Source organism: Condylura cristata, unplaced genomic scaffold (assembly GCF_000260355.1).
Source record: "Condylura cristata isolate star-nosed mole 26May11 unplaced genomic scaffold, ConCri1.0 scaffold00015, whole genome shotgun sequence".
In the NCBI taxonomy this organism is placed as follows: domain Eukaryota; kingdom Metazoa; phylum Chordata; class Mammalia; order Eulipotyphla; family Talpidae; genus Condylura; species Condylura cristata.
The window spans coordinates 36311677-36331214 of record NW_004567116.1 but is presented as its reverse complement, the minus strand read 5'-3'; the positions used below and the strand labels follow the sequence as shown (position 1 = coordinate 36331214).

General features: G+C 35.5%; 1 protein-coding gene across 1 annotated transcript; it reads left to right on the top strand.

Moving 5' to 3' along the window:
• The first annotated feature begins 5160 nt into the window (after window positions 1-5160).
• LOC101624181 (olfactory receptor 51G2-like) lies at window positions 5161-6120 on the top strand. Its single transcript, XM_004683657.1, has one exon. The coding sequence runs from the start codon at window positions 5161-5163 to the stop codon at window positions 6118-6120; it is 960 nt and encodes a 319-aa protein (XP_004683714.1).
• The last annotated feature ends 13418 nt before the right edge of the window (window positions 6121-19538 follow it).

Here is a 19538-nt window from a genome sequence, read left to right as displayed (position 1 = left end):
CATAAATAAATAAATCTTTAAAATATATATATATATATATATATATATATGAATATGTTAGTGTGGGATATATTAAAATCAATTCCCACCTATTTTCATTTCTAATCCCAGTTTTTATTCAAGGCTATTTATCCATTAAGTTATTTAAATATATAGTGTGATCCTAAAGTTCCTGTTTCCACAGTTCTTTGTAATAAGTTCTTTTTTCAAAGATGTTTTTATAGCTACTGTGGTATTTGAACAAGCTCTTTGCCTAATATAAAGAGATATCTAGTAATTTATTACATGTAAAAGTCATAAGGATATGGAAAATTTTTTTAATAAAGAACAACTAGTTTGGGGACTCAAAAGAAAAAACATGAAGGACGATATTTGACCTGTCAGTGAGTCTACATTTCAAATAATGAAATAGGTTTGACTAAAATAAAAAAAAAAATGAATTCAAATTCAGTGTGTGTTGGACTACTAGATTTTCCATGAAACAATGTTTGCAGTCTGATTTTGACTCAAGTATGTCTTTTCCTTTCTTACAACAATCTCTAGTTCCAATAATCCATGTCTTTCATCACATTCACCTTGACCAAAAGAATAACAATCAAAAGTCACTCAAGATATGTGAATATCAAAAGTAGATAAAACTTTTGGTTTGAAGCATAAGCAAAATGAAATTGAGAGGAATAAGGATAATTTTAGGAGGTGAACACTGACATCTATGATTGTTTTGTAAGTAGCATTTAATTATGAACAATCACCTTTAAAGTAAGAAAATGAAAAACAAAACATGTTTCCTAATCTTGGATACTGAACATTCCTTTCATATTATGTTTATTTCAAAAAATTAAAAAATATTAGCTATTTTTTTTTTTGCTTATATAACTACATTTCATTTATCACAACCTAGAATATAATTTTACATACTAGTAAAACTATACCAAGTGGGGCCTATTTTAATACCCAATTTATTAATAGTTATTTTCATAATATGCATTTAATAAAGACAAAGGTACCCTCCCAGGTGGCACAGTAGGTTAAAGCCACTTCAGCATGAGTTCGATCCCTGCCCTGGAGGTGATCCACATGGCGCTGCAGACCTCTTCTGACCCGCCTGCTGTTCCCCTCAACAGTGCACTTCAGTACATCTACCTGTTCTGCTCCCCACTCTGTCTCTAGTGAATCCTCTCACTGACCCTCTAGCACCGCACCTCTATCCTGTACCCCAGTTCTGTATGCATAAATAAATGAATCTTTAAAAGTAACAATTAGGGCCCTCCCTGGTGGCGCAGCAGGTTAAAGCACAGCACTAAGAAACTTGAGCCACTTCCACATGAGTTCAATCCCCGCCTGCCCCAGAGAAGATCCACATGGTGTGGCAGACCTCTCCTGACCGGCCCGCTGCTCCCCTCAGCAGTATACTTTGTCAATCTGCCTGTTCTGCTCCCCACTCTGTCTCTGGTGAATCCTCTCACCCTCCGCATCTCTGGCCTGTACCACAGTTCTGTATAAAAAAAAAAAAAAAGTAAAAGAAAAAGTAAAAAAAAATGTAGAAAATGCATATTTTCAAAATTTAGATAATTCTTTACTGTAAAATATAGTTGGTGGGAACCATAATAAAGATCCTTAAACATCTCTAGTTCCTAAAAAAAAAAGAAGCGCTTGTACCTAGATTTACTGCCTAGAGTTGCAATAACTGAAGATCTGTCTCATTTGTATATGAACTTATAAATTAAGTAAAAAATGGCACTTTTACTTATATTACCTTGTGTGGTCAAGTTGTGCATGTATAGACACAAGTATTTGCTCCAGATGTTGACACTATATACTCCAGAGAGTCGCCATAGCCCTCATACTCTGTATTCTCATAAGACAATTATCCTGCCACTGTCTGGATGTTGAAGGGAGGATTTTACAAATGACATCAATTTGTGGTGGCACCTGTGAGTCCTGGGGACTGACATCTCTAGGGAACAAAGAAGACTTAATAACGCATCCTTGCTGAGAACTAGAAAGGTGTCTCATGGCAAGAGGAGCTTTTCTATCAAGTATGTGAGGCCTGGGGAAAATAAAAGTGGGAGGAAAAAGGAAATAGTGAGAGGGGTGTTTGAGGTAAGAGGAGGGAAGGCAAACATCGAAAGTGTGGGAAGTGGAACAGGAGGCTGAGGGAAGAGGGCAGAGGTTTTCAGCCCATCACAGGACATAATCTCCTCCAGAACATCTTTATTGTTCATGTCCATTTCCATTGCATTCAAGTCAGATCAAAATTTCCATGAACGCTTGCCTAGGTGAAATGTCATATTAAATAGTCCCCTCTGTGTGTGTGTAATTATGTTTATACAGGTGAAAAATTTTTTCAAATAACCATAAGAATTTTATAATAAGCTTATAAAGATCAGATAATATTCAAAGTCATCTTCAGTATCAAGTTGCATTAATTTTTATGAGACATTAATTATGGGTCTGATGCCTAAATTCCACTATATAAGTGGACTTTTTTTTTTTTTTACTTTTATGTTTATAAAATAACTCAACTCCATTCTCCTCTGGGAATTAGTGAAAGATACCACAAAAACCATGAAACATTTGAAATTATAGGGTCAGAAGCATTAATACTAACTGTGCTAAAATGTACGGGGTTGTAGAATAATAGTTATACCAGATACTGGTGAATATATGGGGTATAGTGAATATATATTGTAAACTCAGAATGCTAATGTGGTTTCTCCGATTCCTATCTTAATGCAACCTCAGAAATTTCTTAGCTTTTCTTGATCAGATTTCCCCGTTTCTCCAGGCATCTGCTCTTTTGCCCCCCCAGCCCCAAACTGGAATTAAAGTATATTATATAGGTAATATCTCTGTAATTCATAGTTCTGGCTGAATGAAATCTTCACTTGATGAAGGTGATACAGTCACTTTTATTCATCAGCTGCCTTAGTTGCTCTTGGACATGTTCATTTTTTAGTGTTTTCCTTTGTGGGATGCTACTATGGACACTTTCCATATTCTCTTCCTATTCCTTACACTTCAATAAACTATTGCAGTTTTATTGTAATTGTATGTTGTCAGGTAAGTCTTCATCACCATCATCATTATGCCATGGACACTAAGACCTGTGGGGTGCTTCTCGTCTTCCCACAGTATTGTCTTTATAACAAAATCTTTTCAAATTGTTGGTATCTTTGGTTTTTAGAGAAGGCACTTGAAACTGCACAAGACAAAATTGACATAAGGTAGAGTTGACTCTCCTTAAAGACCAGGCTTGTGGCATCCTTGTAACATGGAGTTTCAGTAACAAGAATAAAGACATGCTGACAACAGCTGCCCAAGTTCTGTAAAGCACTCGAAAGGAGTTCTAGCACTTTGAAAGCTATCAAGCTCAGACAGAAAGAGGCATGCTGTGTTAATCACTACAGAAGATGTTTGGAGAATAAGTGATTAACTTAAGACTAATAAACCCAGTGAACAAAGTTCATAAAGTGAAAACTAGCTAGCAGAGGTATGTGAACTCCACTAGTGTGTCTTAAAGATCTCTCCCATATTTAGAGAATGTTGATTGATTTTCACCAGAAAAGCAGAAGGTAAGGTACTTAGATTACTAAGTAGATCCATTATATAACAACAGTCAAGTAGTAAATGAAAAAGTAAAAGCAGGGCCCTCCCTGATGGTACAACAGGTTAAACGCAGCACTATGAAGCAATACACAGCCACGGCAGCACAAGTTAGATCCTCGACAAGGGAGCTGACCCACATAGCGTGGCAGACCTCTCCTGACCCACCTGCTGCTCCCCTCAGCAGTGTATTTCAGTTTCTTTGCCTATTCTGCTCCCCACTCTGTCTCTGGTGAATTCTCACACCCTCTCATACCTCTGGCCTGTACCCCAGTTCTTTTATGCATAAATAAATAATCTTTAAAAGAAAAGGAGAAGCTGTTGGAGACCAGCTCCATTGAGGTGTCTGGAGGCAAGACAGGCAGGACCCTAAGGTGGGAAGGCGTCGGCGAGCAGAGATTCCTGAAAAGGGGAGAAAGAGAAAAAGGGGAAAGGGGGGCAAGGAAGACACAGGAGTTGGATTTGGGTGCAAATCTTCCTGCTCTGCCTTCAGCAGAGGTTTATTTTATACATTAGGAGCAAGCACTGGGATTACATCAGCACAGAAACTGGGCTGAGAGATTACAATCATCTTTTTTTTTTTTTCTAAGAACAGTTTAGGGTCGTATTGCCCTTTAGCTGAGATATAACATTCTAAAATCAATTAAGGTTAAAAACAGGTACATAGGTGCACAAAGTTTATGACTAGTATTACTATAGTTGAGATCAACTAAGATAGAAGTCCCTTAAACCTTATCTACTACTTAATGGGTTTTTGTTTTTCTGCCTGAGTCATCCTGGGAGACAGAAGAGGAAATTCCTTGCTAATCAAATCTCTGAATGGGAGACATAGGTGAATTTTCTTATCCAAAGACTACATAGTAGAATCCGGAAAGCCTAGCCAGAAGACTTTTGTGGATTCCTTTAAGGTGTAGCAGGTAGAAAACTTGACTAGTTTAAAAATAGGCAACCTGGATGAATTTCCACATCTAAAGGCCAAACAATAGGAAGTTTGAGTAATTCTTCAGAAGCTGAATAGAAGGCTAGGTGAGATAATAGAATGATAAGATTTGGGTTTTCCTCCATCTGGCAGTGAGAGAGACTTTGCAAAAACAGCCCTTTTGCTTTTATTTATCAGTCAGTAGTCAAGTCACTTGATTTCAGGGGAATTTTTCACCCTGGTGCAGTGCTTGCTTGTCAGGGTAGGCAGGCCTTATGCGGCTGCCTGTAAGCTGAAAGTTGCTCAGAATATTTAGATATTATGATTATACAAAAAAGGGAGGCCATAACATAAGTTAGCGTGGAAAGTCTGATTTTTCAGAGCAATTCCCCTCCATCCGGACCGTATCTGATGACAGAGGTTGCATAACTTGTGTCATCTGGCCTGTACCCCAGTTCTTTTATGCATAAATAAATAATCTTTAAAAGAAAAGGAGAAGCAAATATGGGAATAGATTTGGGTGTTATGACAAGTAAACAATGACTATATATATTTTCTTCCACAGATGCTGAACTTTCATCACTCTCTTTTGGACTATAATTGTGAGACTGAATTGAGGCTTAATACTAAGCATTATGGTACCCTTAAACTTCAGCAATGCCTTGTCATCTATATTCTATCTCACAGGTATCCCAGGCTATGAGGAATATCACCACTGGATTTCCATCCCACTCTGTCTCCTCTGCTGTGTGGGAATAATGGGCAATTGCACCATCCTGCATATTGTCCGGACAGATTCCAGACTCCACGAGCCCATGTACTACTTCCTGGCCATGCTTTCCCTCACAGACATGTGCATGTCAATGCCTACAATGATAACACTCTTCAGAGTGTTGTGGTCCATTTCCAGGGAGATCAATTTCAGCACCTGTGTGGTCCAGATGTTTTTTATTCATGCCTTCTCCTTCACTGAGTCATCAGTACTCTTGGCCATGGCTGTTGACAGATATGTGGCCATCTGCCACCCTCTAAGGTATGCTACCATTCTCACTCCAAGACTTATCATTAAAATCGGAATTGTAGCCTTGTTTAGGAGTTCCTGTCCCCTCATTCCACTTCTGATCCGTCTGGCCTTCATTCCTTTCTGCCGCTCCCACGTCCTTTCTCATTCTTATTGTCTGCACCAGGATATTATTCGCCTTGCCTGTGCTGACATCAAATTTAATGTTATATATGGGTTGACTGTGGTCATCACGCTGTGGGGGGTGGATGCTCTGGGAATTTTTGTGTCTTATGTATTCATCCTTCACTCAGTGTTAAAGATATCATCCAGGGAAGGAAGGGTTAAGGCCCTCAGCACATGTGCATCCCACATCTGTGCTGTACTCATCCTGTATGTGCCCATGATTGGGCTATCTATTATCCATCGTTTTGCCAAACACTCCTCCCCCCTCATCCACATCTTCATGGCCAATATCTACTTATTAGTCCCACCTGTGCTCAATCCAATCATCTACAGTGTGAAGACCAAGCAGATTCGCCAAGGAATCTTCAACCTGTTCCTCCCGAAAAAAATCAGTTCTAGTTTGACTTAGCCTTATCCTCAAGATAATTAAGGCATCCACCCTTATGTAAATACATAAAGCAATTTGTCTGGTATGTTAGCAGTAGTGTTACCAACAATAGAGTACTTATAGAGAAGAAATTGACTCAGAGAGCATCATGAAAGTGTTCTAAGGAAGCAATTGTGTTCATTGAAACTGATTTCACCTGTGCTCATAAATCCACTTTAACTATGAATGTGTTTCTTCAGAGTGTATTGGAAATAATTTCCATGTGTTCCCTGCTATTTCTAATCCCAAGCCTTATTCAAGGTTACTTCCCATGAAGTTTTCTTGAATATGCTGAGCCAATATTTATTTGCTTCTTGATTTTTCTATATTTGTCAAGGAATCTTTTATTATCTTTCTCATTATATAAATGTATTTGTAATTTTATTCCTTTTTAATGTCACATAAGATTCTACATTGATATAAATAAGATTATTATACCTCAGAAGTTTTAAATTTTCATGGTTCATCAATATCACCTTGTAAATATTCATAAATTTTCTGCAAATTCTGAGATTTTATTTTCTTAGTAATAATAGTTAACCTCCATATTTTCATTTTACTTGGTTTTTAGAAATAATTTTAATCTCACATAAAGCTGAGATTCAGTAATTTTTTAAAATCCTGCATATTGTCATGTGAAGACAGTAATTGCAATTATTTACTTTAAATGTATCTACATAACAATTTAGGGTAAATTATATAAATATAAAAATGCATCTGATCTTCTTATAGTTCCTTATAATTTGTTAATAGCAGAAACAGAGAATAGATTTCTCTTAACTTATATCTGGAATTCCTTTCATTTATACAAAACTTACAAATATGTGGGCCCTCCTTAGTGGCACATTGGGTTAACGCACAGAACTAAGAAGCTATGGAAGCCATTGTAACACAAGTTTGATTCCCTGCCAGGGTGGTGATCCACATGAGTGGCAAATTTTCCTGACATGCCCACTGCTCCCCTCAGCAGTATATTTCAGTCCATCTGCCTGTTTTGCTCTCCCACTCTGTCTCTGGTGAATCCTCTCATGAAATTTAATTGAATAGTTTTAGTTCATGTGTCTTCATTTGAATGTACAAATAAATGAATGGCAAACAGAAGACTTTAAATGTGCTTTATGTCGACCAATATTTTATTATTTTTAGTAATGAATTTATTTTTACATATCTTATTTTGGCTATCATTGGAATCATGCATCAAACAGCTGTTACCTGTTTGGATCAGCACTATGCCTAGTGGAAAGCACAAATAATTTTTGAATGTATAATGTTACTGATACAAGTCAATCATTGAATAATGAATTAATACCTTGCAAACCAAAAATAATAACAATAATGTTGGAGGAGAGTACTGAATCAGTCATGAATACATATTTTACATAACAAAAGACATCTTCCTATTTTATAAAGTTAGGATTTCAAATTTTAGGACAAGGAATAGATTTTGAATGTGCATGAAATTGTATCTGTTGTCAAACCTTCTTAACTTATTTTTTGACGTAATGTTTAATTATTCCTTACTTCTGAAAATTCTTCCTTATCAATGAATAATCAGCTACCAATAATGCAAATAAACATGAAAATAATAAATAAATAAATATGAAAATTACAGAATGCTCTGGATTTAATAAAGAATGTTAAAATTGATGGGATAAAGGAAAATTTTAAGACAGTATGAAAATGGCTATACACTTTATAAGTGGCATTCAACTATGTTTAATCATCTTCAAAATAGGCACTTACAATACAAATAGCACAACTTTTGGTTTTCAAAACTATCCATTATACAAGGTCTTGAAATTCATTATTAAAATATATTATATTCATAAAATATTTTAAACAAAATATAGAAGACATTCTCAAAATGAAGAATATGGTCGCTGAGTGACTAAATATGAATGAATGAACAGAACAGCAATTATTTGTTATAAATTGAGAATGACAGTATTATGTTGTTTGGGAAATTACTGCAGTCTGGTAAGCACCCAGTGTTCCTTAAAATAGAGTGTTCTTGCCCTTCCTATGATTGCATATGATTAAAATATCTATCTCATTAGAACATGGATGTATCAAATTGATCAGTTCTGAAAACACAAAACCAAGAATGTTCTGATACCTTAAAGTCACAGTCATATAATTGCATTGCTTAAATTTTAAGTCGACTACCATAATAACATTAGATTTTTAAGTTATAATATTACATTATGTTACCAAAATATCATGTAGCATTATATAAGTTGCAGGTTTTCATCATTAAGAATCACTATGTAGGTCCTCCTTTGTGACTCAGCGAGTTAAAGCACAGCACTGCTTCAGCATGAGTTCCATCCTCACCCAGAGGTGATGCACATGGTGTGGCAGACCTTTCCTGACCCGCCCACTGCTCCCTTCAGCAGTGTACTTCATTGGTTGGCCTGTTCTGGTCCCCACTCTGTCTTTGATGAGTCCTCTCATGGCCCTTGCACTTCTGGCCTTTAACCCAGTTCTGGATGCATAAGTAAATAAATCTTTAAAAAAAAAATCACTATGTATATAAACACATTAAGTTCACACTACGTCAAAATCTGTTTTTTGGCATTTAATTTTTCCTGATTTGTATACCCTCTGTTCTCCCATTTCTCCTGCTAACCGCTAAATTGATCTTATAATCAAGTGTTTATTTTTGCTGTCCTAAATTAATTTTTTTTTTCTCTACTACCTATGAATGAAATCATAAGGTGTGTGTCTTTTTTCATTCGACTCATGTCACTAAGCACAAAACTCTTTAGATCTCTTCATGTAATTGCAAGTGGTAGGGGTCCATCTTCATAGTTGAATCGTATATTACACATTCATACACACAACATTTCTTGATTTTTTGTATTTCTCGTATTTTGAAATTGCCTTCCTCATTATAGAAATATGCTGGTAGTGCTTATTCTGTATTTATGAAGATGGAAAACTCTTACCTTGTTAAGAGAACAAGTGATCTCTTCATATGGTGCATCAGCATCATCTTTTAAACATTTGTAGACTTTTTGCCCTTTCTGAGATTTAGTTTCCTCAGGAAAAAAGAGGCAATTTCCATATTTTTTCTTTTGCTTAATTTTTAGAAGTAATTTCAATCTTACAGAAAATGGAAACTCAGTCAAATTAAGTCCCCAGTCACTTTCAAATGAAGCCAGTGAGGATAAGGCATCGGTTTAAGTTATCTTTATAATAACTTAGGGAAAAGTTTGTTTAAATTTAATAGTGTAAGTCACTTTTGCAACCAAGTGCCAACCAAACATGTGAGTAAAGCCACCTCGGACACTCCAGTGAAGATAAGCCTCTCACTGGCAGCTGTCACCTAAGTGGAAGCCCCACAGTTCAGGACCAGTCAATTATGAAAAAGAATAAAGTCATTGTTATTATTAAATATGGGCTCAGAAACTGTGGCCCATGGGTCACATGCTTCTCTACAGCCCTCAAGTTAAAAATGAGTCTTAAATTTTTAAATGCTTGAAGAAATCAATAAAAAATACTTTCTCATAACATACAAGAACTATCTAAAACTCAAATCTCAGTGTCCATTAATAAAGAGTTACTGAGATACATCCCAAAAACTAAAAATGAAAGGAATGTAAAACATAGCTACCTATAAATCCATGGTAGCAGAAAAATAATACATGTCTCTTAATTTATATATTAAACTCTTTTCAATTTACAAAACTGTTTTTAATGGAGAATTACTGTATTGTTATATTAAAAAAAACTTTCAAATTGAGTAAATTTAGTTATTCACCCCTATATATTTGTTCAATTAGAAAAAAAGTAAAATAAGGGTAAAACATTATGCTTCATAGTTCCCAGTAGTAATATGTACTCATATCTTTTTCTCGCTTCCTAGTATCTGTGCCTCAAACAGTTGTTACTTTTAAAAATAAGTATCATATTTCATATAAAATTGTTAAGGGGAAGGATGTCCTAAAGGAACTCTGCAGTCTTATGGACTCCACCCCCTACTCCAGCTTTCTGGACTCTACCCACTACTCCAGTGATTGGAAACTACAACTCCCAGCAGTACCAGGGAGAGAACTGCGAGGACCCAAGGGCGGAGCTAGAAAGAATTCTGGGATATTTGGGGGATAAATAGGGCACAATTGCATCTCTCGATCCCTTGCTCGGGAAACAACTCTCGGGACGGTGTGACTCGGTGTTTTCAGTCAGTCAAGCCGGTAAGGTATTCCAGTTACTTTGTATCCTGCTCTTTTTTTTTTTTTTTTTTAAAGATTTATTTATTTGTGCATACAGAGCTGGGGTACAGGCCAGAGGCTCAGGGGCGGCGAGAGGCTTCACCAGAGACAGAGTGGGGAGCAGAACAGGCAGATCGACGAAGTACACTGCTGAGGGGAGCAGCGGGCGAGTCAGGAGAGGTCTGCCACGCCATGTGGTCACCTCCGGGGCAGGCGGGAATCGAACTCATGCGGAAGCGGCTTTAGATTCTCAGTGCTGTGCTTTAACCCGCTGCGCCACCAGGGAGGGCCTGTATCCTGCTCTTTTTCCCTGGGTTGTTTACTATTCTTTTCCCCTTTTGTAAATAAACCCATTATTGACCCTTTTGGGTGTACCTGCAGTATAACTGAATTATGAATGCGTGGGTGAGGCCCCACAGACAGGAGGCCCAGTTCACTCTGGGCTACCCTGTAACAAAATGACACTAAATTATTGAATATGATCTGTAAACAAATGGCTAATCAATTGTAAGGGCAGGCCTGCAGGCTGGCAGGCCTCCCAGCTCCCCTAATCCCTAAGGGAATCTTTATACTTTCTTTTCATCTAGCAATTCAATCTAGTAACTTAAATATTAAAAACATGAATTTATCAAAAATGATGCTGGTATTTATACCTGAGTGCATATAGAATCTAGAAACATTCATTTATACAGCAATATAAAATTGTTCAAGACTCTCAATCCAATAAAATCAAACACTAAACTTGTATACATTTACACTATGTCTCCAATGTATATCCTAAATATTTGGCATCATGGAAATATTTTTATTAATATTTTATTTTATTTATTCTATTAACCAAGCAACATATATTTTCTGTTGGAGAAAAGGGATTGTGTTGTAAAAGTTATGATGTTTTCTAGTTCATAAAATATATCATAGGTACTACAGAATGCAATTAGCAAAGATGTTTGGCACAGGGCCTCCCTGGTGGTGTAAGGGGTTAAGTCCAGCACTATGAAGCAATCTGCAGCCACTGTAGCACCATTTTGGTCCCCCAGAGAGAGTGCTGATCCACATGGCACAACAGACCTTTCCTGTCTTGCCTGCTGCTTCCCTCATTTTAGTCAATCCACTTGTTCTGCTCCTCAATCTGTTTCTGGTGAATCTTCTCATCCCTCACTCCTCTGGCCTATACCTCAGCTCTTGTATGCATAAATAAATAAATCTTTAAAAAAAATGTTTATAGATTACTACTTCACACCATACACAAAAATCAACTCTAAGTGGATTAAAAAACTAGACATAAGAACAGAAACCATAAAATACCTGGAAGCAAAGATGGGCCAAACACTACATGACATACCCATTAGCGACATCTTTAAAGATACAGCACCCAATGCAAAGGCAGTGAAGACAAGGATTAATAGATGGGACTACATCAAGTTAAAGAGCTTCTGTACAGCAAAAGAGACAAACAGATATCCCACTGATTGGGAAAAAATTTTCTCACATAAAACTAGTGATAAAGGACTGATGGCAAAATTATACAAAGAACTGATGAAATGCAACAAAAATAAACAACCCCTTCAAAAAATGGGCAGAAGAGCTAAAAAGACACTTCTCCAAAGAAGAAATGCAAATGGCCAACAAACATATGAAAAAATGCTTAATATCACTTGTAATAAGGGAGATGCTAATTAAAACCACAATGAGATACCACCTCACCCCAGTGAGAATGGCACAACTCCAAACAACTAGCAACAACAAATGTTGGTGAGGATGTGGAGAAAAAGGAACTCTCCTGCACTGCTGGTGGGAATGCAAGCTAGTACAACCACTATGGAAAACTGTTTGGAGCTTCTTCAAACTGCTAAACATTGAGCTTCCATATGACTCAGCAATCCCACTCCTAGGTATCTAACCAAAAGACACAAAAACACTGATTCAAAAAGATACCTGTACTCTCATGTTTATTGTTGCCTTGTTTACAATTGGAAAGAAATGGTGCTCCTGCAGAAGTGCAAGTGAAGAATGAGGAGGACTCCAGTGGTGAGTACAGCCACACTTTGGGCCACCAGGGTCAGTCCCACCTTGCTAATCAGCCCGTGAGTAGGGTTGTGTAATGGAGTGGTGCACAAATGGCTACATATCGGTCAAAAGCCATGGCCAGTATAATAGCCAATTCAGAGAGGAACAGAGCATGGACAAAAAATATCTGTATGAGAGAGGCAGGAAACTGTTGCAGCTACTTTAATATATGTCAGTACATTACTACGTATCCTTTAATGAGATAATTTGAGGTTCTGCTAAGGATGAGTGTGGCAGAATATTGGGAGGACTTCCTCTTTTCAAATGAAGCTTTTCAAAATAAACATATATTACTTGTATAGCAGATTTGACTTAGGTTTATGGAAATATTCTTGGAAAGTATAGAATTCACATACATCCCATTAACCTCACTTATACAGTTTTTCCCTATGATTAACATCCTGCTCTGATTCCTGTGTGTATACTAAAGCATACTTTCAACACTCAGCCAGGCACTTTATACCTCCTTGTAAGCTGTCACTTCCTGTTTCTAAAGACCCTCTCAGTTAAGAGAAACCATGTTCCTAGTGCCTATAACTGGTGGGGGAAAGGATAACTCAAAGCAACATGAGAATTTTGGAGAGTGGTTAGATGTGTATATTTGGGTCTTATTGATGTTTATACAAATAAACACAAATTTGTTAAATATTGTGCACTTTTGGTGAATTTTAGTATATTTAAGCTATACCTCAATAATCTGCTCTCCAAATAAATAAATAAATAGATACATAGATGCATGCATACACACACACATAATTATGAGCTTTACCATATTGTATCCACTGTAAACATTTATTTTATTTAAAGATTTATGTATACAGAACTGAGGTACAAGCCAGAAGTGCAGGATGGTGAAAGGATTCACCAGAGACAGAGTGGGGAGCAGAACAGACAGATTGATGAAGTATACTACTGAGGGGAGCAGCAAGCAAGACAGAGAGGTCTGCTGCTCCATGTGGATCACCTCCTTTGTAGGGGATAAAACTCAACTGAAGCGGTTACGGCAGGCTTGCAGTGCTGTGCTTTAACCCACTGCACCACCAGGGAGGGCCCTGGAAACGTTTTAGATGCAAATATTTTGTCTCAGAGGACAACAAGAATTTACAGACATGAAATGGCTTTGAGGGACACTATGAATTAAGTTATAATTAAAAAATTAGGATTTAATATATTCTCCGCGTAGGTTGTGTTTACTTACATGGACTCATACTTTATGAAAAATAATCGACTTGCCTTTTACAATATAAAAGTAGACCTGAGCTGAGACTGACCCTAACTGCAGCTATTGGACTACATTTTGAAATGCCTGATTAGGCCATTTGCTAAAGAATTTTTGAAGAATTTGCTAAGTATTTCTGCAAATAGAAAAACTTCTTACATTCACTAATAATCAATATGACAAGATAAATTAAAGAGACACCAAAACACTGATGCATTTTTTAATCTAACATATTACAAAATTATTGGACATAGTCCACGGAAATTAAATATTAAAATAGGAATTCCTTTTATTAAATTTAGATAAATATATTTATTTTCACATCATTCTTCTTTTGTGCATATTTTCATCTTCATTGTAATCCCTGTGGACTTCCTACTACCAACTGACACGTGTGCCATTACCATAGTCCCATGCACTCTTTCCACCACAGTTTTAATCCTAACTCCCTCACCACCCACGTAGAATGTCTCTGGTTTATAGCTATTCCTTGTTTTTCATTTTATCTTTATTCTAATTGCTTTTTTTTTTTCCTGGTCCTGTTATGAGTGATACCATTCAGTTTTTTTTTCTTTTTTCTTTCTGGCTAATTTCACTAAGTATGATCCCTTCCAGCTCCATTCACATAGCTGCAAGAGGTATGCATTTATCTTTTTCGGTTGCTGAGTAATATTCCATTGTATATATGTACCACATCTTCTTAATCCATTCATCTATTTTTGGGCATTAGGGTTGATTAGGCAGCTTCTCTATTGTAAATAAGTCAGCAATAAACATAGGTGTGTAAGAATCCTATTAAATTATTGCTTTTGTGTAGATACCTAGGAGTAGAATTGCTGGGTCATAGGGAAGCTCCATTTTTAGCAGTTTGAGAAACCTCCAAACAGATTTCTGTTGGGGACCGAGGCCGGCATCTGGAGTCTGTCAGCAGCCATAAAAAGGTGAAATGGAGTCCGGATAGAGAAAAACATCCGGGTTGCAAAAGGCATGTGGGAAGAACCCCCTTGCCCCCACCTTTTCCTTTTCCTCTTTCTTTTCTCGCCCACTTTCGCCCCTTGCGAGATCAACTGCCACCAAAACATGTTGCATTTCTATTGGCCTTCTCCCTTCCTGGCATCCCTCTCCTCCTGTATAAAGCTGAGATAAAAACCTAATAAAGGCCCTCTCTTTGTTCTGCTACACGCGTGTGATTGTTTCTTTTGTTCGCCGGATCTGGGGCCCCGACTCCCCGGCCTTGCAGGTCAAGGCCCCCCGCAGATTTCCATAGTGGTGGGACCAGTTTGCATTCCCACCAACAGCATAAGAGAGTTCCTTTTAATTCACATCCTTGCCAACATTTGTTGTTATTAGTTGATTTAATGTGCCATTCTCACTGGTGTGAAATGATATCTCATCGTGGTTTTGATTTGCATTTCCCTTAATACAAGTGATGCTGACCATTTTTTGCATGTCCAATAGCCATCTGCATTTCCTCTTTGGTTTGCATTTCCCTTAATATAAGTGATGCTGACCATTTTTTCGCATGTCCAATAGCCATCTGCATTTCCTCTTTGGAGAAGTGTCTTTTTAACTCTTTTGCCCATTTTTTGATGGGGTTGTTCACTTTATTTTTGTTGAGTTTCAACAGCTCTTCGTATACCTTTGTGATCAGTCCCACTCAGTGGGATGTCTCTTTGTTTTGTGTAATGTTTCTTTTACTATACACAAGCTCTTTAACTTGATGTAGTCCTAGTTGTTTATCCTTTCCTTCACTATCCATGTTTTGGATGATGTATCTTTAAAGATGTTACTGAGATGTATGTCGTGTAGTGTTTTGCCAACATTTTCTTCTAGATATAAAATGGAAATTCTTAGTGCAGCAATTTCACTTGAACATCTCTCCTGTAGAAATTTAAGTGTACACAATTTTGTATACTGAGTATGTTTAGTAGTATTTGTGAAGTATAAACAATCTAAAACACAGGAAAATAGTTAATATATTTTATCACATCGTATATAACGTTAAGCATGTTTTTAAAACTCAGAGGAAACCTTTTTTTGGTGCTGGCATAGATATATATCTTTGATAAATTCTTGAGAAAAAAACACATGCTATAAAAAAATACAATCTAGTGTCATGTAATTTATTTACTATTTTCTATTCAAAAAGATAAATTTAGATAGTTTTATTTTGTTACCACTAGAGAAAATGATTGATGCTTTGCCAAAAATAACATTTAAAAAATGTATTTTAAGTTTTCACAACCTGCATGTTCAAACTGGTATTAAATAGTTTAGTAATTATATTATTTGCTAAAATTCCTAACATTTTCTAAACAATCTTGTGTGAACATTGTTCTAATTTATATGTTTTCATTCCAGTTTGCTTTTTATAAAATAAAGGAAAATTTTTAGAGACAACTGTGTTCATAAACAATGAGAACTTTTAGTTTCTTCAGTACAAAAGCATTCTCTGAGATGTTTAATACCTAAGACATGCTCTCTCCTTCCTCAGATCCCTTGCGAAAGCAAACTTAATCTGTGATGATTGCAATCTCTCAGGAATTTTTAAATCTCAGTAGAGATTTCAAGGCACCTGGGAGACCCTCTCTTGTTGGTTTTAAACCACCTACTGCCAAGTCCTTGAAAAAAAGGCCTCCTCTCATTACACTAAGCTGTGAAGTTCTGTGTCTTACAAGGGAAAACAGTCTTATGAACAAATACATCTGAAAGTGAAAAGGTCACTCATTGTGCAGTAAGAGAAGTATTCCAGAGATACGTAGTGTCAGCTACCACTATAAATCTTAGAATCTTTATTCAAGTAAGTTGGTATAGTAATAACAACCAGTTTTCCAGGGAAGATGAACCAGCAGAATGGCTTGTGTTGCTGAGTTTTGTTGCGGGCAATTTGGGGATTAAATTGTAGAATCTTGAGTTTGATAAGTAATATATGTTAAAGTTAAATGACTGGTTTACTCTTTTCTGCATTGTCTTCTATGCTATAATTAATGTTGGCATGATAAATTTAAAGAATATTTGTTAATACTGCATTTGTATATCGTGTTTGCACAGCTAGATTTTAGATCCCCAGATTTAAAGGACAGTATTTCCTGTTTTGAAAGTGTTTCCCTTAGTCCTGAAACCAATATATCATGAATATAAATTGCAAATATGCAATAGACTTAATTAAGTAGCATGGTTTCTTTTCAGGTGCTGAATCATGGAGAATATTAAATATTTTTGCAAACCTCGGAGGTTCCCACCTCAACATGAGACAAAAAAGCTATTCTAATCTAGTCGCTGAGCTTTTACCTACTAGTGACATTTTCATCTTTACAACTGTCATGTTATTCAAATGGGAATTTGTGTTTTGGAAAGAAAGGACCACACAAAATCAAATTTTAGTTTTCAGATAAAAAAGGTGTGGAATTAATATAGATAAAGAATTGTTGTGCTAGTATTTTGAGACTTGATATGCAATTCCGCCATTGGTGTATGAAGATAGACTTGAAAACAAACATTCTTTAATTAACTTTTCTAAATTTTCCCTTCCTCCCTTCCCTATTCCTTCTTCCCTCCATTCCTTTCTTCCCTTCCATACTGCTATCTTCTTCTACATCATTTACTGTCTATCCAGTATCACTCAACTTTATACAAATTTAAGCTGTTTTTATTGCCATGGAATGTGGACTTGTTAAGTTATACACCTACATTTTGTTACAATTCATCCAAATATGTATATAATATACAAGATGTTTCAAAGATATAGATAATACATATACAGGCAAACTTTCATACACATATAATCTCACACACACACACGCATGTGTATGTGTGTGTATATATATGTATATATGTAGAGAGAGAGCTTACATCTTATAGTATGATTGTTAATAAAGTCTATTTGTGGTTTTAATATGAAATTCTATATTTAAAATGTGAAATTTTATTGATTTTTAAAAAAGTGTTGAATTTTCTTAATGCTTAGTGTGCTTTTTGTGAAGAAATTTTTTATAATATCTGAATTTCAATGATGCATTTATCTTGTAATAAATTCAATATTCTGAAAAGTCATAAAGAAATGCAAATTGATTAACTTTTAGGTAATGTGTTATGTGATTTTTAATCTCATAGAATTAATACTCTCATCAGAATTTAAAAATAATATTATATTTTTAAAAGTGGGATTTAGGTAAATCAATTTACTCAATTATTCTTGCTGATCACTCAAAATCATTTATCATAATACATAAGAAGTCTCAGAAAAATTCTCATTTAGAGAAACAAAGAAAGTTATGATGTCAAGTCCTGCAAACTTTTTGATAGATATAAAAAAAATAAAATCAAAAAAGGAAAAAACATAATTTTATAAGTGCAATTGTGGAAACATTAAAATTTAACAAAGAAGAAAATATGCAGAGTTTTATTTGAAAGGATTAAGGGATACTTTGTAGAAGTATTTTAAGACTGAAGAGTAATTCACTAAGTATTTAAGAGGGCATAAAGCTATAAAGAGGTGAAATGATAATATATGAGGGCAGAGATCCAAATATCTTTAGTATTGCTGTCACAAAATACAGAGCAGAGGAACATCACATAGCCTTAGTGATGAGTTTAGAGGAATATACAGTTTCCAGATTTAAACATCCTATGCTACATAATAAAAGGTAAGAGAAGTTAAATATCTGTTGTAACTTATGGCAAAATATTGAATGGGGTATAAAGTAGTAATATTTAAATTTTAGAGTATCATTATGAAGAATGTATGAAAAATGGAAAGTTCAAGTAAGAAATGACTAGTTTGTTTTAAAGCAACAATGTTTAAAATGAAGAATAATGATTAGACTTAATCATAATATTTTTTAGCTACACAACATTTTACTGTGGTGAGGCATTATTCTTATTTGTTATTCAAACTCCAAGGAGAGAGGAAACTAATGCTCACAGAGAGAAATCTTAACTAGCCAAAAACAAGTCTAGTAGAGATTGGACCATATTTCAGCCTACAAAGTCTGGCTATGACCCTGTTGTCTTTATAACTACAACCTCACAAAAAAGTAAGCAGGCATTAAATATACATAATGTTTCTGAAGAAAAAGTTGTAAGGATTAATAAGAATAGTATTAGTGATTAGATTAGGGTGTATATTTGAATTTCCTGTGAAGTAATTTGGTAGAGATATCTATGAGTCAGTTGAATATATACCCAAGAAAAGTTATCTCAGTGAGTATGGACATCTGGAAGTTATCTCAATCCTCAAGAGTGCTAAATTTGCCCATAAACTTTTTATGAATCAGAAAAAAATAAGCAGCAAAGAAGTAAAGCAAAGAAAAATGACCAAAGGAAAATTTTCAGTGAAGGAAATTTTACCTAAGGAGAAGAATAGAGGTATGGAGTTTAGAGTTCATTGAATTGGAGGGAAAAAAATCAAAAGACTGATGACAAAATTGTTGGAATTTTTTTTCCAATGTAGTATGTGTCTAGCATTTAGAGCACAGCAAAATGACTATGTAAAATAAAATAGCCTGGTGTTCATTACAGATAAAATGAATTTTTGGTAATGGAGTCAGGTTACATCACCAGCTACAGTGACATTTCTATTATGATGAGTTGACAAGAAGGAATTAATGTTGATATCCTAAAGAGATACATTTGATTAAGTACATATTTAGAATGAATGCCTCAGACAAATATTTATTTTTTGGTTAGCTTTATTGAGGTGTAAGGTATATAATGACCAACTTTTATAGTACAATTTTATTTCTTAAAAATGTATTAATTCATATAATAAGAATATCAACCATGATATAAAATATTTTCATATCACAAAAAAAATCCCTGCCTGTTTGTAACAAATCTCTTCACAATCGCAATTCATATCTAGAAACCTCTCATTGACTCTCAACTAAGATCTTGTT